Source organism: Eulemur rufifrons, chromosome 2, assembly GCF_041146395.1.
Source record: "Eulemur rufifrons isolate Redbay chromosome 2, OSU_ERuf_1, whole genome shotgun sequence".
Classification (NCBI taxonomy): domain Eukaryota; kingdom Metazoa; phylum Chordata; class Mammalia; order Primates; family Lemuridae; genus Eulemur; species Eulemur rufifrons.
Window position 1 is genome coordinate 124679458 of NC_090984.1, and position 23360 is coordinate 124702817.

The 23360-nt window shown below is 45.7% G+C and overlaps 1 protein-coding gene across 15 annotated transcripts in view; it reads left to right on the top strand.

The window, feature by feature from the left end:
* The window catches only part of KLC1 (kinesin light chain 1), a 59821-nt gene that overhangs the window by 22745 nt on the left and 13716 nt on the right, over positions 1–23360 (top strand). For 4 of the 15 annotated variants that reach the window (XM_069490428.1, XM_069490370.1, XM_069490398.1 and 1 more), the window contains exons 4-13: positions 2107–2185; positions 2638–2863; positions 6810–6897; positions 7513–7614; positions 10895–11068; positions 11212–11311; positions 15632–15681; positions 15769–15836; positions 17164–17272; positions 18167–18328. In XM_069490428.1, coding sequence (XP_069346529.1) covers positions 2107–2185; positions 2638–2863; positions 6810–6897; positions 7513–7614; positions 10895–11068; positions 11212–11311; positions 15632–15681; positions 15769–15836; positions 17164–17272; positions 18167–18328 — 1158 coding nt within the window. Of the gene's footprint in view, positions 1–2106; positions 2186–2637; positions 2864–6809; positions 6898–7512; positions 7615–10894; positions 11069–11211; positions 11312–15631; positions 15682–15768; positions 15837–17163; positions 17277–18166; positions 18329–23004; positions 23056–23360 lie in introns of all 15 variants that reach the window. The other 11 variants (XM_069490435.1, XM_069490413.1, XM_069490421.1 and 8 more) reach the window with 7 other exon arrangements.

Below are 23360 nucleotides of genomic sequence, written 5' to 3' on the forward strand. Positions count from 1 at the left end.
GTCCAAACCCCCATCCTGACACTACTGGAATAGTCTTGTGTGTAGCACCAGCAAACCTACACTTACTTGGGCTGCCATAACATACCATAGGCTGGGGGGCTTGAACAACATTTATTTTCTCAGTTCTGGAGGCTGGAAGTCCAAGATCAGGGTGCCAGCAGGGTCTGGTCGTATCGAGGACTCTCTTCCTGGCTTGCAGACTGCCGCCTTCTCTGTGTCCTCACATGGTGGAGAGAGAGAGGGAGTGAGCTCTCTGGAGTCTGTTGTAAGGACACTAATCCCGTCATGAGGGCCCCACCCTTGTGACCTCACCTAACCCAAATCACCTCCCAAAGGCTCTATGTCCAAACACCAGCATTTTCGGGGTAGGGCTTTAACATAAGAATTTTGGGAGGACACAGTTCAGTTGATAGCACCTTATTTTAATAGGCTTACCGTATTTCTCCCTCATGTCTCCTCGAGGTCAGGGAGCAACTAAATGTTTTGATTTAAAAGACATACTGCTGTAGACTGCTGTTGGGAATAAGAGTAGTTGGAAATGGGATGCCAGCCAGTGATTAGCCTGGAACGCTGGAGAATGGTGAGAAGCGGAATGCTGGTTTCATAGAATTAGACTTTTTAAATTACATGTTTTGACGCTGGGTGCAGTGGCTCATGCCTGTAATCCTAGCACTCTGGGAGGCTGAGGGAGGAGGACCACTTGAGGTCAGGAGTTCGAGATCAGCCTGAGCAAGAGGGAGACCGCGTCTCTGCTAAAAATAGAAAAATTAGCAGGGCATGATGGCACGTGCCTGTAGTCCCAGCTATGCAGGAGGCTGAGGCAGGAGGATGGCTTGAGCCCAGGAATTGGAGCTTGCAGCAGGCTGTGATGACGCCACTATACTGTAGCTAGGGTGACAGAGTGAGACTTTGTCTAAAAAAAAATTTCATGTTTTGAAAAAAATGTCAAACTTGGAGAAAACCTGTGTTGGGTTAGCCCTGCCTGCCCTTTCAGGCGCACTGGGAGCGCTGTCTGTGCCGGGCCTGGCTGTGCGGCGGGCGCCTAGTGCCGCCACTCCTCCCTGCTTTTGCTTGCGCGCCTCCCTGGGCTCAGGATGTTCCCCTGTGGCGGCCAGGGCCAGGGTAGACAGAATGTTCACGCAGACACCTCATCTCCTCTGTAGTTCATACTCCCTTTTGTTCACTGTCCCGACAGTGTCCTTCACAGCAGTTTTTCTTTTTCCAAACTTCTCCCGCACGTTCGTCATGGCATTTTCCCACTCCAGCCCAGGGTCCGATTCAGGGCCACACCCTACACATAGCTGTGGCGTCTCTTCATTCGTCTTTCATCTGGAACTGGGCCTCAGTCTGTCTTTGTCTTTCTCGACCCTGGTATTTTTTGAAGAATGCAGGCCAGCTCCGTTATACGTCTTTGCTCAGTTTGGGTCTGTCTAATGTTCAGATCACGTGCCCCAGGCAGGAACGTTCTGCAGGTGTCTCAATCAGATTATCCCTTCTGGAGCCACACAGTGCTCCTCTGCCCCACCGTGATGCCAGTTTCTTACCTGGTCTAGCGTGTCTGTTTTCTCCATTGTGCAGTCTCTGTTTCCACCCCTTGCCCTAATCAGCAAGACTGTTGGGAAACACAAGTCACAGACTTTTAGAGCTGGGAGGTTCAAACTGCCCTGGGAGCTCCCGCCCTGGAGCCTGTTATGCTGGGGGAGGAGGGGGGCGGTCAGCCGCTCCATTCCTGGGCTGAGCAGAAGCTTTCATCCTAATCTTTCTACGTGTTGGTTTCCAGATAAGACTTTTATTTCAAATCAGGATTTCTCTGCTCTCCTGGACTTTCCTCAGAGTAAGGGCAGAAGAATCTAAGGTGTAGAAAGGCAGTCACGGCCTATTTTGTTAAACCCTGGCCTGCATTTAAGTACTTGTATCTAGTCAAGCAAGCTTTCTATCACTCCTGATTAAACTGGTAGATAAGCCAAATGGTGGAGGATCCTACCCTGATGTTAAAAACTGATAATCTTATCTAAGATGTTTACTTAAAATGAATTTACTATCAGAGTTTCCGGACGGGATGTGTAGTACTTGTCAGATGAAGGGTGTTCTGGGTCTGTTTTACAGGAGGACAAGGACACAGATTCTACCAAAGAGCCTCTGGACGACCTTTTCCCCAATGATGAAGATGACCCAGGACAAGGCAGTGAGTGACTCGGGAGTGTCCCACGTGCCCTAGGGAGGTGGTGACTGGTGGGAGCCTCAGCCTGGGTAGCCTGCCTCGTGGAAGCAGGAGCACAGCAGGATTGATTTTTGTTCTCCAGGAGAATTTAAAACAGTTTTTGTTTGTGGGGATGTAGGAATACGTTAGAGCAGACGCATGCACAGTTTGGCCGTGATCTGTGGACTCTCGCAGAGGAAAGAAGTCAGAATTACTTTATTCCGCTAGTTTCCTGGTGCCAAGAGAAGTCTCATGGTGCCATCAGTGGACATGGCGCCACCCCTGACAAGTTAGCACTGGTATCTTGCTTGCCCAGGCAGTTCTAGGAAAAGATTCAAACAGCGTCAGGGCCAAAGCTAGTGGAGACAGTTGTGCAGGGACTGGCGGGTGTTGACAGTGTTGTCGCAAAGCCACTGAAGGGCCCTCTCTCCGTGCAGTCCAGCAGCAGCACAGCAGCGCGGCCGCCGCGGCGCAGCAGGGCGGCTACGAGATCCCCGCGCGGCTGCGCACGCTCCACAACCTGGTGATCCAGTACGCCTCCCAGGGGCGCTACGAGGTGGCCGTGCCCCTCTGCAAGCAGGCACTGGAGGATCTGGAGAAGACGTCGGGACACGACCACCCCGATGTGGCCACCATGCTCAACATCCTGGCCCTGGTGTACAGGCTAGTCCTTTCCATCCGTCTCTTGGGTTTTGCCTGTGGTTTTTAGCCAACTTACTCCTTGAAAATACTTACTTTTTTATGAATATGTATAAACTTTTTCAACCTTATTATCCACTTTTCTTTGAACAGCCAAGGGTTAAACTCAAAATATGTAGTGAGCTCCGTGGCGAGGGTATGGTGGAGTCAGAACAGACACTGCCTTTCTGCAGTAGCCCACGTAGACCTTTCTCTCTGGCCATACCGAGCCATTTATCCTTTTTCCACAAGACTGTGTACTGGGCTTCTTTTGTCTAGAGGAGCCTTCCCACTTTGCCAGTATCCTTCCACTTTGAAGAAAGACATCCACTTTGACAAAAGATATTTGTCAGTATCTTTCCTAGGGCCTGGTTAACTCTGTCTCCTTCTAGAGTTCAGGATTCCACTTGACCTTTGCTCCTTTTGTGTTCCTCTCTGCTGAAGGGCATTCCCTTGGCTGGGTGCCTAGGAGAGGGGCTGGGCCTGGAGGCAGGGCTGCCTGCTAGGGTTTACGTGAGGTCCTGGGGTGGGGGATGGGGTGGAGGAGGAGGAGCGGCACTTGAGAAATGCAGTAATACAGCTTTCTAAATGGAGAAGTGATTTCTTTCTTTTTTTTTTTTTTTTTTTTGGTCTTGCTCTGTCATGCAGGCTGGAGGGCAGTGGTGTGATCATAGCTCACTGTAGCCTCCATCTTCTGGGCTCAAGTGGTTGTCCTGCCTCAGCCTCCCGGGTAGCTAGGAATACAGGCACGTGTCACCATGCCTGGCTAATTTAAAAAAACGTTCTGTAGAGATGGGGGTCTCCAATGTTGCCCAGACTGGTCTCAAAGTCCTGAGCTGAAGCGATCCTCCTGCCTTGCCCTCCCAAAGTGCTGGGATTATAGACGTGAGCCACGGTGCCTGGCCTAGTGATTTCCTTAAGAAGAAAATTTTGGAAGTCAGTAAAATAAAGAAAAACACAGAAAAGAGAAAATAAATACTCCTAACAACACTTCTTAAAATCAGATAACAGTGTGGTCTTTTTCATGACTGTATAGCACTCTGCTTATGAACATTCCGGAAATTTTTTGACCGTTTTTCTATTGATGGACATTTAGATTTCTTGCAAATTTTTACTGTAGGAATTCCTTAGTCACAGATATCTGCACTTAACATCTTGATAGATTATATTAAATTTCATTCCAAAGGAGTTTTCTTTAAAAAATTTATATGCCTATTAACAACATGAAAGGTTCTGGCCAACACTAGATATTGTTAATATAAATGAGTTAAATGAACATGACTGGGTTCTGTTGTTACATAAGAGCACGCATGGTCACACACGTCACTGGGCTGGGTGCCAGGGATTTGGTAGCCTCGCTTCGTCCCATGTTCTTCCCTAACACTACAGTGTGGGAGTTTACTCATGTCAGTAAAAGTCTGCAGGGAAATCCGTAGCTACGTATATATTCATACTGTGTTCCATCCTCCAGCTGGACGTGCTCTTTATTTCATCATTCTTGTATTAAAAGACATTTAATTTTAAGTTTTTTATTTTTTGGCCATTAATGTTATACTGATGAACATCTTTATAAATTTTGTCCAAGATTCTTTTTTTTTTTTTTTTTTTTTTGAGACAGAGTCTCGCTCTGTTGCCCGGGCTAGAGTGAGTGCCGTGGCGTCAGTCTAGCTCACAGCAACCTCAAACTCCTGGGCTTAAGCGATCCTACTGCCTCAGCCTCCCGAGTAGCTGGGACTACAGGCATGCGCCACCATGCCCGGCTAATTTTTTTTTCTCTATATATTTTTAGCTGTCCATATAATTTCTTTCTATTTTTTTAGTAGAGATGGGGTCTCGCTCTTGCTCAGGCTGGTCTCGAACTCCTGACCTCGAGCGATCCACCCGCCTCGGCCTCCCAGAGTGCTAGGATTACAGGCGTGAGCCACTGCGCCCGGCCTAGGTTTCTTTTTTTAGGATAAAATCCTAAGGCTGGTTAGAATATAAACATTTGATAGTTCTTGATACCTACACCATGCTCCTTTTCAGAAGGGCAGTGCCAGCTCACACTTGTGCTGCACTGTCACCAACCCGGGAGGTGCAGGGGTAGAGCATTAGTGGAGCCTTGCTTTGTTTTGTTTTTAGAGACGGGTCACCCATCATAGCTCACTGTAACCTCCAACTCCTGGGCTCAAACCATCCTCCCACCTCAGCCTCCCGAGTGAGTAGTTGGGACTACAGGTGTGAACCACCATGCACAGCTGATTTTTCTATTTCTGTAGAGACAAGGTCTTGCTTTATTGCTCAGGCTGGTCTTATTTAACTCTTGGCCTCAAGCATCCTCCCGCCTCAGCCTCCCAAAGTGCTGGGATTGTAGGCGTGAAGCCACCATGCCCAGCCAGCATTGTGTTTTAATTTGTATTTATTTGCTTATATATTTTTAATCATTTGTATCATGTGAATTTTCTGTTATCTTGCCCAGTTTTCCATTAGTATTTTAATGCTTATAATATTATACTTTTGTTTTCATTTCTACTTTGAATTTCCTAGTGGGCTTGTTAAATCACAGTGTTCCAGGCCCCACTTCCAGAGTTCCTGATTCAGCAGGTCTGGGGTAGGTCTAGGTTTCTAGTAAGTTCCAGTTGAAGTTGATTGCTGTTGGGTTGGGGCCACACCTGAGAACTACTGCTAATTAATATTACAGACATTTTGTGACATGTCATAGTTTACAAAAGTGTTTAGGATACCTTGTTTCATTTAGTTCTCATAACACTTTTAGGTAGTTTTGTTTTTTTAATTGCATTTACCAGTTTTGAAACCTTATTTTGTACTTGCTGTCTTTCACAAAAAGGTTGAGGCAGCTCACAGTGTTTAATAGGATGATTGAATCTAAAATTCCAACAGTATACATGGCCAGAATTAGTGTGTTTCAGAGGTTCCAGAAGACTTGTTAACCCTTCTTGCGTTCTGCCAGGCAATGCCTTGCTGGGTAGCTGTTACTACTCAGTTGAGAAATACATGTCATAAGCTTCAAAAGAAAGTACTTGTTTGTAGTCACATAATCAGTGAGCAGCACATTTCAACTGAGAGGGTCTGGGTCTGGGGTGTTTCTGTTTTACCACAGTCCAGAAAGATCCTTTATTCCTCCTTACTCAAGAAAATGGTGGCTAACTTGATATCAAATTAAGCCATTGAAAGATATTTACTTTTGTTCTCTATTTTTTAAAAAGGCTTTTCGGTATGTATGTAGCCTATCATTATCTAGTTCTCACAGCAACACTGAGTTAGGGAGTAGAATTGCTGTGTAGATGGGGAGGCTGGGACTGCAGGGGGTCATGGCATGTGCCCAAAGCCACAGCCCTTCACTGGCAGGGCCTGAGCTCATGCACTGGGATTGGTTCTCTCTGATACCAGATGCAGGCTCTGTCTGTTGTAAATCGCTGTGCTTACTCTGTGCCAGGCAGCGGGCAGGGGCTGCCGTGTGGGGACGAGTTGTCCAGTGGTCTAGACGGAGGGCAGCGAGCAGGGGCTGCGGTGTGGGGACGTGTTGTCCAGTGGTCTAGACGGAGGGCAGCGGGCAGGGGCTGCGGTGTGGGGACGTGTTGTCCAGTGGTCTAGACAGAGGGCAGCGGGCAAGGGCTGCCGTGTGGGGACGAGTTGTCCAGTGGTCTAGACAGAGGGCAGCGGGCAGGGGCTGCGGTGTGGGGACGTGTTGTCCAGTGGTCTAGAAGGGAGAGAGACACACTCAGAGCTAGTCAGGCCTGATTCCAGGGCTCACCTTGCCAGTACATTTTTTGATGAATTTTCTTCCAATCTTTTTTTCCTACACGTAGTTTTTTTTTTTTTTTTTTTAAATAGTTGAAGCTTAACTTTTATTTCTGTAGTTCTAAAGTTATATTTAAAAAAGATGTGTGAATTTATGTCTAAAACACTTAATGTGTGTTTTCCAATTTAGGGATCAAAACAAATACAAGGACGCAGCCAACCTACTGAACGACGCCTTGGCCATCCGTGAAAAGACACTGGGCAAAGATCATCCTGCGGTTTGTATATCTAGTTCTTTCATTCTTTTTATATTTGATTTCCCCATCTGCTTCTTTTATCCAACTCATTCTAATATTGAACTCAACAGGGAAAGTTTAAGAGCTGCCTTTTCCCTAGACGGACAGGTAGGGTCTTCAGCCGCCCGCGCCGGCGGCAGCCGCACGCAGATAGCTCTGCTCCGCAGCATGTGCCGCTGCTCCGAATTCGTTTATAGCCGGCACCTCGGGCGGATCAGCTACTGAATGTTTTGATCCTAAATCAAATTGCATGTACTTTCAGAAATCTTTTTCTGAAGAATTTATATTGTCTCTTTATTAAAATCTGGTTAATTTACATACAGATCTGTTTGGGGTGGCTTTGTGGCTTCCAAGGAAATAAAAAAAAAATTAAGATCCTGTTGTTGCTGATGATTTGTTTAATTTCAGCATTCTGCAGCAGGACCTGGTGTAATTGGTAGTATAGTGAATCGCTTTTTTCCTTTTAACTGGTTATATTCTTTTATCCAGTTGAGAGTGCTTTACTATACGTAGCGACTGTAAGTGAATTTGTGGTGTGTAAATGTACTTTGTTTTGTTATCTTTTACTGTTCTTAGTTGTGCCCTCTGTGTTGGTAGGTGGCGGCCACTTTGAATAACCTCGCGGTCCTCTACGGGAAGCGAGGGAAGTACAAGGAAGCCGAGCCCTTGTGCAAACGAGCCCTGGAGATCAGAGAAAAGGTACCAGAGGACACAGGATTCTCCTTCTCTGAGATTGAGTTTTCTTGTGTTTTTAAAAAAATATTTCAGTTTTAGGTTTTGAGAAATGACCACTGTAGTATGTTACTACTGATCATTTGCTGAAAATAACTCATTTAACAGGGCAGACAGCCCACAAAACAAGGCCAGACTGGCCCATACAGGTCCATGTGTAAGACCCAGTTACGAGGAGTGTGCGTTCTGACAGGTGCAGTCCTGGTGCTGTGCCCTCCCGAACTGTGTGGCCTGGAAATGACTCTCACTGAAGAATTTCTAAGGACTAGAGGTGGAAAGCCTGCATTACGTTTGACAGTGGGACATGTGCTTGTCATGAGGAAAACATTACAGTTTAAAAATAAATTCACTGGGCCAGATGAGGTGGCTCACACCTATAATCCTAGCACTTTGGGAGGTGGGAGGATTATGTTAGGTCAGGAGTTTGAGACAAGCCTGAGCAAGAGCAAGACCCTATCTCGACAAAAAATAGAAAAATTAGCCAGGCATGGTGGTACACACCTGTAGTCCCAGCTACTCGGAAGGCTGAGGCAGGAGAATCATCTGAGCCCAGGAATTTGAGGTTGCTGTGAGCTAGGATGATGCCACTGCACTCTAGCCTGGGCAACAGAGCAAGACCCCATCTCAAAACAAACAAACAACAACAAAAATTTCATCAAATATGCTTTATGAAGCTTAAAAAATGAAATAATTATTTTCAGATCTACAGATTAACTCAGAGCTATAGATTAAGTCAATGGCATGTATATTTTATTTTATTTTATCTTTTAAAAGGAAAAGCATTTTACTATTATGTATTTATCATGTACAGATACTTCATTGAGGAAGAACTGTACCATAGGACACTATGTAACCCATGGTGGTTATGATTGTGTCTTTGTACATTCATATTAGTCTTAGGAAGACATAACGAGCTGTTGTCAGTAGAGGACCATGACCCAAATTTTGTGACAGAGTTCCAGAGAGGGGAACTTACTAATGCCTTTGGGAAAGATGGAGAGGGTTCAGAGTGGAAGAGGAGAGCTCAGAGAGAAATGAGGTGGTGACTCTCCCTCCGTGGTCTACAGGAATTACTTATTGCTGGCCTCTGAGTAGCAGAAGTTTCTGGTTTTCCATGTCATTCCTATGATTAATGCTTGGTCTAGATTCCTTCGGGTAAGTGTTCTTACAGGTAGATGTAGCTACTGCCCCATGACATCTCTTTGGAGAGTGTCTGGCAGGGCCCGAATTCAGTGAAGCACCGAACTTAGCACCAGCTCAGACTCTTGAGTAACATCAGCAAAATGGTCACTATCATCAAATGCAAACAACTCATAGACCATAAACTCAGGTGTATAAGGAGTGTAACACCCTTTTCTATAGCTCCACTTAATTTCTGATTTAAATTACCGCTTTTGTGTGGCTGGCAGGGGGGAAAAGGGACAAAAATTAAACAGAAACTCAACGCTGCAAGGGACCCCCTCACTTACCTACACATCTGTGTTGTTTGTGATGCCGTGGTGTGGGCATTTAGCACCAGCTGTTGCGGTTTATGGTAATTAGGCATTGGGAAAATGTAACTTGTCCATTTCAGCAGTTCTCTGTGTGACTGTTCAGATGTTACAGAGATTGCGGGTATCAGGTGTGGCCCATGATCTTTTATCTTGGTATTTTTTGTGATTATTTATTAGTGATACTTACAGATTAATCCCTTAATTTGAGCCCTATGGTAAGGAACTAGGGGAGAGAAAATGGACAGGGGCTCACCGTCAGACTGTGCAGGTGCTGTGTTATGCTGTCCTGTGCATGGTGTTTACGAAACACAGTGATCAGATGTGAGTGTTCTGGGCTTAAATCAGGGACAGGACAGCAGCGTCACATGAAGGATTAGGAGCTGTGTGAGTTGATCTGCCAGATTCACTTATATGTTTGCTCTTCCATGCATTCGGAGCCCCCTGCTTAGTTACAATTGGTGGTTTACAAATCAGATAGAGTCCCTCCCACTAGAGCAGAGCCCACCAGACAGAACTCGGCCGCAGGGTGCGGCAGCCTCTAGGACAGAGCCCTGGGAGAGTAGCGGGCCGGGTGTCTCCAGGTCCAGGGCTTGGGGGCCTTGGGGCATAGCTTCCCACAGAAGGTCAGTGTTTAAACTGCATCTTGAATAACTGAGTTAACGGTTTCCTAGGCAGGGAGAGGTAGGGAATGCAGAAAGGGGCAGCTTGCCCCCCTGGGACTACATATGTAAAATCACGAAGTGGAGAAAATGAATCACTGGTTCAAGGTACTGAGGAGACTGAGCATGGTGGCTCCTGCCTGAAATCCCAGCACTTTGGGAGGCTGGGGCGGGTGGATCACTTGAGGCCAGGAGTTTGAGACCAGCCTGGGCAACATAGTGAGACCCTGGCTCTACAGAAAAATTTTAAAAAATGAGCCAAGCATGGTGGTGCACACCTATAGTCCTAGCTACTTGGGAGGCTGAGGCAGGAGGATCGTGTAAGCCCAGGAGTTTGAGGTTTTACTGCACTGTGGTCGGCCACTGCACTCTAGCCGGGGTGACAGAGCAAGACCCTGTCTCTTAAAAAAAAAAAAAAAGAAAAGAAAGGTCTGAGAGAGTAGGTTAGGTTTATTCATCCGTCTGCATGCCAGGCCCCTTCTAGATGGCAAAGACTGACAGTTTATACCCTTGGGGCTTATGTTTTGAGCGGGTGTGAGTCAAGCAGTGAAGGACAATCAAGGTCGTGTTGGGTAGTGATTCTGATAAGAGAGAATGAGCAACCAGGTGACCTGCTTGTGAGTTCACTGGGCGGGGCGGGGCCTCCCTTACCTGGGATACTGGGAGGTCCCCTCCCTCCGAAGGGACTGAAGAGAGCCCTGAAGGGTTGGTAGCAGGGAGGGCTAGGAGAGGAGTGTCTGAGCAGCGAGTTTGGACTCCTCCAGAACTTGGCAATGAAACTAACACAGCCTTTATAAAACACAGTTTCCTCATCTTCAAAATGTGCGTAATAATCGTACGTACCCACCATGCAGGGTTCCTGTAAGAACTGCACAACTTTAAGCAGCTAAAGAAAATTAGCACAGTCCCTTCCCTCCCCTCAAGAATGAGAATGTGATAAATTCTGGTTATTTTTATTATTACACAGCTTGGGAGCCATTTAGGGATTTTAATCCTGGAAGTAGCACAGTTCTGTTTGTTTCAGAAAGCTCCTTCCAACAGCAGGGTGGAGAGCAAAACAAGTATGTGGTTCTCATACAATGTTTTCATTTCCAGGTATTGGGAAAGGATCACCCCGATGTTGCTAAGCAGTTAAATAACTTGGCCTTGCTGTGCCAGAACCAGGGCAAGTATGAGGAGGTGGAGTACTATTATCAAAGAGCCCTCGACATCTACCAGACGAAACTGGGGCCCGATGACCCCAATGTGGCCAAGACCAAAAATAACCTGGTATGTTGACCGCGGTGCAGCTCCAGGGGTGCAGCCAGCAGTGCTTCTTCCCAAAATCCAAGCGTTTTGTAATTTAACCTGTAGCTTAAAATGTGTGCTTTATTTACACAGAAAGGATACTAAATGTTCTGTTTTATTTGAAGGCATCCTGCTATCTGAAACAAGGAAAGTTCAAGCAAGCAGAAACACTGTACAAAGAAATTCTCACTCGTGCACATGAAAGGGAGTTTGGTTCTGTAGATGGTAAGAAATGTACTCCTATTTCTAAGCAGATTTAATTGTTTAATTTAATAAATTAAAAATAGTGATTTCCAACTGGAACTTGGTAATAGCCAGGTTATCACAAGATATATTTTTTAAGTTTTAATTTTTTAAAAAGGTTTTCTTAGCGATGAAGTCTTGCTGTGTTGCCCAGGCCAGTCTTGAACACCTGGCCTCAAGTGATCCTCACACCTTGGCCTCCCGAAGTGCTGGGGTTATAGGCGTGAGCCACTGTGCCTGGCCATTCAATATAGAATTTTATTTGAATTTTCGAAACAGTTTTCCAAATAGTGCTTAGAAGCGTGGACACGGCACAGGCTGAGCATTGATTCCCTCTCTTGCTCATTTGTCCGTTTATGGCTCACCCAGTGCTCGCACACGCCTCTGTAGCGCCGTGCCCGGCGTCACCAGTGACGCAGGAGAGCACCTGGCGGGGAGGCTCTGGGCCCTCACGCGTTTTCTTTCCGTGCTGCCTCTCTCCGGAGTCTGTGCTCGCTTCAGGCTCCGGGTAAGTCCATTAACCCCAGCCCTCCGTGGAGGCACCATGCTGTCGGGGATCGTGCTGTGAGTCAGGGGTTCTCAAAGAGCGGCCCAGAGCCAGCAGCTGGGCACCCCTGGGAGCCTGTCGGAGGAGCCTGCCGGGTTGTTTCGCTCTGTTGAGGAGCCAGGGCTGCATGTCGTTAAGTGCTTCGTCCACACACTGTTCCACAGAATTTAAATTGCTCCATCAAAAATATTTATGTGTTAATTTTTTTCTCATGAGTTATTACGTAAGGCATTCAGAATGAGGACATTTGTTGCTAATGTGTAGGAGACCTCAGAATGTGGAGGGAAAGAGGTGTTTTGGTTAATTTATATACACACACATATACACACACACGCACACACACATACATATATATATACCAGCAGTCCCCAACCTTTTTGGCACCAGGGACCGTTTTCATGGAACATAATTTTTCCATGGATGGGGAGGGGGAGATGGTTTGGGGATGATTCAAGTACATTAAATTTATTGTTTGTTTTATTTCTATTATTATTACATTGTAATATATAGTGAAATAATTATATAACTCACCATAGCTTGTATACAACACATACATACACATATGCACACACATACACATATATGCATACACACACGTCACACATATATACGCACATACACATATATACACACAAATATACACTGTATGTACACATACATGCATATATACACACATGTATATACATACATGTACACATACACTCACACATACACACATATTTTTGTTCATTGAGATGTATTATTAGTATGAATGTATTACGTCCCTAGAAAAATAATCCCAGGGCCAGGCTCGGTAGCTCATGCCTGTAATTCCAGCTTTTGGGGGGTCCAAGGTGGGAGGATTGCTTGAGCCCAGGCATTTGAGACTAGCCTGAGTAACATGGGGAGACCTGGTCTCTACAAGAATAAAAGAATCCCAGGATTTTCCTTCCCATGTGTTTCCTTTTGGCCCTTGTGGTCCGAGATGCCAGCTGAGGTTGTCAGTACAATGAATCCAAACAGACAAGACGGAAGCAAATTATTCTGTTCCCTGGAAAGAGGGTTAATTTTTTTCCTTTATAGAGCATTTCTAGAAACCACTTTTGAAAAATCTTTCAAAAATGTATTTTTTTCCTCTCTTAACAAGTGGAGCAGTAGATACTTTTTACTATCAGAATATGGCCGTGCCTCAGGGTACGGAACAGCTCACCTGCAGGCTTGCCCTGGGCAGGGCTTTCTGTGTTGTAGGGACTCCAGGCCAGCTCCTTCATGCTGCTTCTCAAAACTTCTCTTAGGGTCGACCTGTTTCCTTGTGATTTGCTAAAAATAGTGGCACAAACTACAGTTAATTGGGTTCTAGTTAAAAGCAGTTTTTTTATACTTATATTTTGGCTCCATGAAACATGGGGCAGAAAGGCCTTTTTCCCCTTAGGTCAGGTGCAGATGTGTCCTGTTGTGGTTTCAGTTCATGACCTTCAGTGTCACATTGGCTTTCTGTTGCTCAGAGCGTATTGTATTGAATCAATGACCTGGTTTGTTGTCAAGACATCAAGCTATGTTAACTGTGAAATTATACTTGTATCCTAGCTCGAGAATCTGTTTAGTAGGTATAATTAAATGTACACTAAATAACAGGGCTTATAAGTTTTAAATATGTTCATTTATTTATTTATTTACATTTTTAGGGACAGGGTCTCACTCTGTCACCCACGCTGAGTGCAGTGGGACGATTGTAGCTCATCACAGCCTCAAGCTCCTAGGCTCAGGTGATCCTCACATAGCTGCTCATGCCTTCTGAGTAGCTCGGACTACGGGTGCCCGCCACTATGCTTGATTAATTTCCTAAAAATTTTTCTGTAGAGACAGGGTCTCACTATGTTATCCAGGCTAGTCTCCAACTCCTGGCCTCAAGCGATCCTCTGGCCTCAGCCTCCCAAAGTGCTGGGATTATAGCTTAAGACATCTCGCCTGGCCTAAACAATATTCATTCTTTTAAAACTTTTGTAGTTTCCTTCATGTCTAATGACTTGACCAGTAATAACAATAATAATACTTAATGTTTACTAAGCTCTTGACCATGTATCAGTCACTAAGCTAAGCAGTTTAACACTTTTTTTTTTTTTTTTGAGACAGAGTCTCACTCTGTTGCCCAGGCTAGAGTGCCGTGGCATCAGCCTTGCTCACAGTAACCTCAGACTCCTGGGCTCAAGCAATCCTCCTGCCTCAGCCTCCCAAGTAGCTGGGACTACAGGCATGTGCCACCATGCCCTGCTAATTTTTTCTATACATATTTTTATTCGTCCAGCTAATTTCTTTCTATTTTTTTAGTAGAGACGGGGTCTCACTCTTGCTCAGGCTGGTCTCGAACTCCTGAGCTCAAACGATCCTCCTGCCTCGGCCTCCCAGAGTGCTAGGATTGCAGGCGTGAGCCACCGTTCCCTGCCCAGTTTAACACATTAAATGCCATATGAGTTGTATTTAACTCACACTTGTTTTGAGCCTGGGCCTTGTGAAATATATGTGACTCACATGTCTCTTTACCTATAGCCGCATGAATTATTTTTCAAGTTGCATACAACTCAAGCACAGAAAACAGTAAAAAATAAACTTTACATTAAATTAGAAAGGATCATTTTGTTTTCAAAGTTTTTATTCTATTTTTGTAACAAAACCCCATGGCCCCAAGGAAAAAAATTCTTTTTTCTATTGTGGCAGTCAATGTGTTAAATGTGTGATCTCACGTAACTTTCACAGCAGTCCTGTGATGTAGGTCAAACATTACCCCATTTCGGAACAAAGACACCACAAACTATAAGTGACTTGTCTGTGGTTGGGCAGCTGAGAAGTGGTGGACCGGGATTGTGTGTGGGTCTCTGTCCATAGCCCATAACAAATCCTCATTGCAGGAAGCCTAGAGAATTCACACAGAGATAAGAACATGAAACTCACCTAAATCCATTAACATTTTAAATATCTTTCCTTCCTTCCATACCTATGGATTTACATAATTGAAACCGTACTCTACATATAATCATGTGTACTGCTTATTTTCTTTACATTTTTAGCACATGTACTTTTCATGTCATAAAAATATTTTCATAAACGTCCTTTTTAAGACTGCTTTTTTCTCCATGGCATGGGTACTTTGGTTGTCTAGAAACTTGGTTGAGGGGCATGTGGTAGTGTTCTGAGAATTTAAAAAACTTTAAAGGAATATGGAATTGTATCTTTTCTACTTTTGCTCCAGACATCTTACTGCTTTTTCTTAGACTTTTGTTTAATGCTAGGTTGCTCAAATCCTAAATATTTCCAGGTATTATTTGAGGATCTAGCCTTTAAAATGTACATCACAGGCCCTAGCGTTTGCCAGGGTTGGACAGTTGCTTCCCCTGTCCAGGGTCTTTGACTCTGCACCTGGTGTCCAGGTGAGGCGCGAACGGCTGCCCCTGACTTGTTGCTTGGTGTCCGGTCTGCCTTCTGTAGGCTTCCTCACCTGGTGGGAACGTTATCTGCCCAAGTTGAGAGAGGTAATATCTAAGAAGGAGCATACAAAAAACAAAACAAAAACCTTGCAATCCTTGAGGCTTAACAACTTCTATTCTATTTAATGAGTTCTCTGATGTTTCAGTCTATAGTACAAGTTGAGTATCCCTTATCCGAAATGCTCCAAAATTTGAAACTTTTTGAGCACAGACTTGATACTCATTGGAGTGTTTCGGATTTCAGAATTTTATATTTGGGATGCTCAACCTGTATGAATTTTTTTTTTCCCCTAGATGAAAATAAACCCATTTGGATGCATGCTGAAGAAAGAGAAGAATGCAAAGTAAGAATATACCATTTTGAGATTTTCTAAATTGGATATACTGCACTCAAGATAATTACTAATTTGAACTTACCTGTTATAATTTAGGGAAAGCAGAAGGACGGGACATCTTTTGGCGAGTACGGCGGCTGGTACAAAGCCTGCAAGGTCGACAGGTATGTCTGTGCAGCTGGGACCGCGACGCAGGGCAGGCGGCAGAGCCCTCCTGGGCGGCTTACACGTGACCCAGTGGGAAAGCTGCAGCTGTTGTGGGGGCACACTCCCATGTTGTCCCCCAATTCCAGTTAGAACTTTATCCCACTAACTGTGTAAATGAGATCATTTACATATACAAAACCCACATTACTGTAATGGTTCTGTCCATTAGTACTACTTTGTCCAAGGATAACTACCTAATTGCAGGAAAAGGAGATACCTAAATAAGGAGAACAGTTTTAAGGCAGCTGCATACCAGGCTCCTGGCAAGTGTGCCAGTCGATGGGAGGCCAGCCCTCAGCGACACGCAGAGACACGGGCCGCACACGCGCAGCATTGCCTTGCCGCCTGTGGTCCCTCCCCGCGCCGCAGAGGGAAGGGGAAGCCCCTCCGGGGCCAGCCCCTGGGAGCCCTGCCTCCCGAGCCTCGAGCCTGTGCTCCCCACCCCACACACTGCTCTGTGACAGCCGCGGTCCCTTGGGCTGAGTGCCGCACACCTTGCCTTTTTCCAGTCTTAACTTTCCTCATCCTTTGAGACTCAACTTACTGTTCATTTATTTCAGGAAAGTGAACCCTAGTTTGGAATAAATACCCCTCCCCTGGGTTCCCATAGCTTTTACCATAATATATTAAATTTACGTCTTTTCTTTGTCCCACTGTTGTGTAGTTGACCAGAGACGTGGAGGATAGCTTCTTTATTTCTGCACCTAAAGTGCCTGTCACCAGGAAGAGAAAACAATCTCTCTATTTAAACTAAAATGAATCTAGGTTTGCTTCTAATTTTTCAGCAAGTCTGTGCTGCCAAGGATGCAGAGTCATGACCGTCCTGCCCACCACCTGCTTATTGCTCCCTCGCACGGGAAGCACCAGCCTCTGCCCTCAGACCCCGCTGACAGTGAGGCTCTGGTTAGCTCCGCCCTCACTTCCGCTCGTGGAGAGATGGGAGCTTGTGAACAGCAACGTTAAAAACACCGTCCTCCTTTCTGCTGGGCACAGACGAAGTGCTGTCTCGGGGGGAAGCATGCTGATCCCCAGACAGACACTTCTGTTGACAGAGTGGCCAGTGAGCTGGGAGAACTGTGTGAAGCGTGGGGTCAGCACAGCACCGGGAGGCAGGGCTGCTGGGGTGGAGAAGGCTTTAAAGTTCACAGTTGAGAATAGTGCCCAGAAAGTGAAAATGTGCTCTGAGCAGCCCACGTCTGGCAGGCCCTGAGGCTGTGTGCTGTCGGTGGTGGTTGCTCTGAAGCTTCCACCGGGCAGTTCTGTTTGTCGTGTGCTTCCTTACAGTCCCACTGTCACGACGACCCTAAAGAACCTGGGGGCACTCTACAGACGGCAGGGCAAATTCGAAGCTGCAGAGACGTTGGAAGAAGCTGCCATGAGGTCGCGCAAACAGGCAAGTCACGCCTTCTGCCTTTGACCCGTCAGAGCTTTGCATTAATGACTCTCTTTTACGTGACTTTTATTGAAAGGCTGATTTACAAACACAAAATCTTGAATATTTTAGTTTGTACAAATAAGTTATATTGTTTCAAAAACCTTTAACGTGACACCAAAAGCCTGGACAGCAAAAGAAAAACGGGATCAGCTGGATTCACCGAAGTAAGCTTGTGTGTCCAAGGCACCTTCAAGAAAGCGAAAGGACAGCCCACACACTGGGCAAAAGTATTTGCGAATCATTTATCTGACAAAGGTCTAGTATCTAGACAAGAAGACAACACAATTAAAAATGAGCACAGGGCCTGAGTAGACATTTCTGTGACGACAGTGACAAGGGGCCGACAGGCCCGTGAGCAGGCAGACACCCAGCACCCTAATCCCAGGGAAACGCTTGCTGAAACCACAGCGAGATACTCAGCTGCCTCACGCCTACCAGGGCGGCTGTGATAAAAAACAAGACTTTGGAAAAACAAATGGAAAATAACAAGTGTTGAGGAGGAGGTAGAGAAAGTGGAACCCTCGTAATTCATTGCCGGTGGGAACATAAAATGTGGAAAAAAAGTGTGGTGGTTCGTCAGAAAGGTAAACTCAGAATTACCACCAGACCCGGCAGTTCCTGTCCTAGAGACGCATCAGAGCTGACACAGGTGTGCGCAGCCCGCACCTGTCGCTGTCAGCCAGCCCCGCCCTACCTTCCACCCTCACCCCCAGGGGAACTGATGTTTTTTCCCGTAGAGATTAAGAACTGATATTTTTTTTCCTAGTGAAGTTTAAATGTCTCAGAAATACGTAAGAAAACTTAAACTTAAGTGCTAATGGGTCAAACTGTTCTCCCCCGCCCGGCTCACAGGGTCTTGACAATGTTCACAAACAGAGAGTGGCCGAAGTGCTGAATGACCCTGAGAACATGGAGAAGCGGAGGAGCCGGGAGAGCCTCAACGTGGACGTGGTCAAGTACGAGAGCGGCCCTGACGGAGGGGAGGAAGTGAGTATGAGCGTAGAGTGGAACGGGGTAAGTACAGTACACAGCTGGCACGCGCGGGAGGCGCGCTCTGCCACGGCAGCCCTGCCCGGCCCCCTGTCTCACTCGCTGACGTCCTTCTCTCACATTAAGTGCCCGTTAAGCTTTCTGTGAGTTCTTCACGTCTGCTAAAGCTGAGGTCTGTTACGTGTCCGAAGTGGTCATTTTCTTCTCCTTAGGAGTCCGTGAGAGCTGTTTGGCTTAACTCGGAGCACTCACATGCTGATTGAGTGTCCTGGCTACTCAGAGCATGACCCACCCTCTGGTTTCATTGTAATCTTGGGATCAGATAACTAACCGGCTTCTGTAACTCACCCACTCCATTCTAACACCAGTGCTTCTAACTTCACTGACCAGGCTGCTCTGGATTTTGTTAGGCTTAGTTAAAATGCTGTTGAAATGGAATTCGTTTTTAGAAAAGAACAGCTCACAAACGTTAGGGTGGCTGCTCTGCTAGATGTCGAGTTTTTGCACCCCAGAGGGCATCCAGCAGTCAGCGCCTCACACTTGCCGGCCAAGGATTTCCTGCTCCGGCCCACGTGCCGGTGTTTGAGACAGGTCAGAGCTCCCGAGAGGCTGCGCAGGCTCTGCTCTGGGATTTGCCAGTTCTCCTCTGGGAATTCTCGCCACCACTGTTCATCCAGCCGTTGCCAAAGAGCAGGTGGCCTTCTGGACATCTTCCTAGTGAATTTTTGTAACACATGTAACTTTTTTGTACATTGAGCTGGTGTCTTTGGAATTTTGCTTTTATCAGGAAGAGTTGCTGAATGTGGGATTTAACCCATCAGGGCACTACTGATTTATTTTTGAAGGTTTAGTAGTGCAGTTTGATTATTTGTATTGTATAGATGTTTTGCCAAATTATATAATAGTCTGGGCCTTCTTATAATCTGTCTTACTTTCTGAATTTATTTATTCTTTAGGATTTTTCATAATGGTAGCAATTTGGTAGGAGCTAGTATTCTAAATAAACATTTTATAAAACGTGAGTAGCCAAAATTTCAGGGAGAACATTCTCTCGACTGTCTTTATCTGGCAGCTCTCTTTGGTTCTTTCTGTGCCAAGACAACCAATCAGCATCTGCTTTGCCCACTCAGCCCAGGTGGGCGGTAGTGCAAGGCCAGACCGATGCCCGAGTGGTCCTTCCTCTGCCGCCTTCTGTCAGAACTGTGTACTGTACTCTGCTCTGGGCTGCCGCGTCCCCGCATGCTTTTCGCAGAAGGGCCAGGCCCTTCTCCAGCCTCTAGAAGCCAGGATGCACATTTTGATAACTTGAGTGAAGTTTTGGAGGAACTTTCTCTTGAGACAGTATTTCTAGGTCCACATTTATATGAAATCATATGGTGATAAAATTATTGACAGCTCAGAGTTCTATTACAGTTTTAAAGATGGACTCGGCTGTTGGAGGGCTGCTTTTATCTCCTGCGGCGGGACGTGTGGTCAGGCCGCCTTGTCAGGCCTGCGAGCCGGAGTGTCGACGCAGTGGGTGAAAGCAGCCCTCCTCTGAACGCATGCCGAGCTCCTCCGTCCCTGTGTCCTGCTCACTTGGGATGTGTCATTATGGAGGACACACATCCCTGTGATTGGGTGTTTCCTTTTTCTGAGCAGCATACTTGACTTTTAGGCACTGGTGGCTTTGCATCTTGGTAAAGTTCATCCCAGGGCGCGTTGGCCATGGGTTGATTTACTGAAACCACCTGTGAATCTCACGGCATCCGGTGCAGGGGTGCCCGAGCTCACTTTGAGCAGCGGACAGAGCACTCCCCAGACGGAGGGAGTCCTAGATAAAGCCCGTGAGTTCACTGAGGGCAGCACAGGCCCCCAGAGCCTTCGCGGGAAGGCCTCGGCCCCCTACTGCCGCGAGGCTCTCGCTTGACAAGGCAGTGCTGAGCTCAACCAGATGATTGGAATTTTATTTTCAAAGTATAGTTTTGTTATTTAAAAAAGGCAATGATGGCAGTATATACACTTAGATGTTTCTTTTTAATCGACTTAATGGAGGTATAATCACAAACAATAAAAGGAGCCCATCTTAAGTGTCATTTGATATAGATACTAACACAATGCAGTCCAGCACAGCAGTTTGTCTTTGTACAGATGTTAGAGCAAAGTTTCTCATGCGGTTTCTGTTTAAGTGAAGATTTCCCCGAGATTGCAGAGGAAATGGTTTAAAACTGTTATTTTGCAACCACTTATTTGTGGGCATCAAGATTTTTTTCAGTATTACGCAATTAAGATAAAATAGAGGAATAGGAATAGGTGTTAAGGTAGATGTTAAGAATATACCTGTCATCTGTAACTTCAGATTTCAAATTTTGGGTCTCATGAAGGTGGCTTCATTGTTCCATTCACTTACTTTATTAGAATAACTTGTTATATATTTATAATGAGAAAATGCCATTTAGATTTTATTTTGTATTAGGGTTCTGAATAAGATTTTAATTTAAAAAAAAAGGTTTTGGCCAGGCTCAGTGGCTCTTGCCTGTAATCCTAGCACTCTGGGAGGCCAAGGTGGGAGGATCACTTGAGCTCAAGAATTTGAGACCAGCCTGAGCAAGAGCGAGACCCTGTTTCTACAAAAAATAGAAAAATTAGCCAGGCATGGTGGTGTGCCTGTAGTCCCAGCTACTTGGGAGGCTGAGGCAGGAGGATCGCTTGAGCCCAGGAGTTTGAAGTTACAGTGAGCTATGATGATGCCACTGCACTCTACCCAGGGCGAAAGAGTGAGAATATCTCAAGAAAAACAAAAAGTTTCAATATTTCTTTAAAACATTGAAAACTCCTGTCCTAGGGAAACATTGTGTTGCTCTGTTGGGCACGCCCACCTTCAGCAGAGGTGACTGCAGGGCATCAATACAGCAGCTTTTGAGAATAACCATGTAGACAAGGTATGGGGCTTAATTTTTCTCAATATTCACAGATTTAAAACAAGGGTAATGTGGTCAAAGAAAAGGCAAACGAGGTTAGCAGTAACTGCCTCCCATGGATTCAGGGTGTCTGCCACACAGAGCTGAGTCATATGTTATCAAAGAATGCAAGGTCAGTGACAGGTACTAGTCATTCATAGGGAGTGTTTGAATCAAATTCTTGATGTGGCAGATAATTTGTTTAGGGAAGTACAATTCTGTTCTTTTAAACATGGATTATAAAGACTGTGATTAGACTACTTGACAGTGTACCCTCCTTGACTGCATTTTTGTATAAAGTGTGCAAATCTGAAAGCCACTGTCATGATGAGTCTGAGTTAGTTCTCTTTTATGGTCTTGCTTCTGAAAATGCAGGCACTTCGTGTACACAGATCCTTTTCCAGATAAAATCGGGCCTCCTTCATCCTCTGTCCACGTGGCTTCAGATTTGCGTGTGACGTGCACGTGTCGGCCCCTGCTGGGACGTGAGCGCGCGTTGGGCTGTCTCGTTAGTGAGCAGCCGTCTTTACAGCGGTGCCACCTCACACATCTCCTGACCCCCGGGGTCAGCCTTCTAGCTGTGCCGACCGTGGTCTGGGTTCCGGTTGGCAGCTCCGCGGGGTCCTTCAGAAGCAGCCCCCAGTCCGTCTCCCCAGTCTGTTCGCTCCTGTGTTAAGGTTTCCACAAGTTTTTATTGTTTTTTTTGGCCCACCCAAAAGTTGTGTAATCTACAAGTTTTTTTTTTTTTTTTATTGCATTAACAAAACCCAACTCAGAATACAAGTTTTTAATACACCAAATTGTTACCCAGGATTATTGGGGAATAGGATATGTTGTTGTTAGAAATAGATTAATTTTGCTCCTCAGCCCCACCCCGCCCAGGTCTCGCCTGCTGGGACCCGGGGCAGGAGGGCTGGGGGCTTTAAAAAAAAAAAAAGAAAGAAAGAAATAGATTAATTTTTATTGTATTTTTTATTTTTTATTATTTTTTTAGAGACAGGGTCACCTCAAACTCCTGGGCTGAAGCCATCCTCCTGCCTCAGCCTCCCAAGTAGCTGGGATTATAGGTGTGCACCACCACGCCGAGCTAATGATTTTTATTTTTTAAAAATGATACTAGGCAGACAACTAGAATATACCCAAAATAAATAAATTACTGCTGTATATTTTTTAACCAGTATATTATGCTATTAATTCTATTTAGAAGCCCACCTTCATAATGTGAATATTCTGACATGGCAATATGAGGAGGTAGATGGCTTTGACAGTGTTAGAATGCGGTGAAACCTCCCAGGCCCTCGAGCCCATGTCGATAGAAATTGGCCTGGGTTGGGGGGCAGCTGGCCTTCCCACTGCTGCTCATGGGCTGAGGTGCTTGGGTGGCGGGTGCAGGGTGGGTGGGCAGACTGGCCCGAGAGTGGGTGGACCCGCTCCACTGCCAGCCAGTGACGTGGGGCGGGGTCCAGGGAGGGGCCTGGCCACCAGGAACTGGAAGGGGAGAGAGAAAAACATGAAATATTTTTGGAATCTGAATGAAATGAGTCTTCCATATTCTTCCAAGTACCTAGTTCAGGTATATTATAAATAACATTACTGTAGTATAGCACTGAATTTTGAAATGAACAGCAAGAGCTGCTCTATTTATGGAACTATGTTAGCATTTTAGCATCTTTTTTCTGAAGAGCTGCAAGAAGTTATGTTTTCTTGTCCTCCCAACATTCTCGAGGTGTTGGTAACAAGTTTTATTTTTCCATTTTAAAGATGAGAAAAATGAAGCTCGGGCTGGTTAAATGACTTGCTCAGCGTCCCATGGTGAGTCCGAGCGGGTGGGGCTCAGGGCCCCGCTGTGTGGCGCTTCTGTCGAGACCGTCGGCTTTCCACTCTGGCAGGACCCGGGATGCGTTGCTGCCGTGGAAATTTATTTTATTTTGGATTATCAACTGCATGTTTAAAATGTGCTGTAGACTTTTAAAGTCCATGTTTCTTAAAGTTTCTAAAATGTCTAAAATGTGTTTTAAGAGAGCGAGGGTCACACCTGCAGTCTTTGTTTTGGTCCCTGTAGATGTTTCCATTGCAGAATCTTTTATGTGCAGTTACTTGTAAAACCTTTCACACTG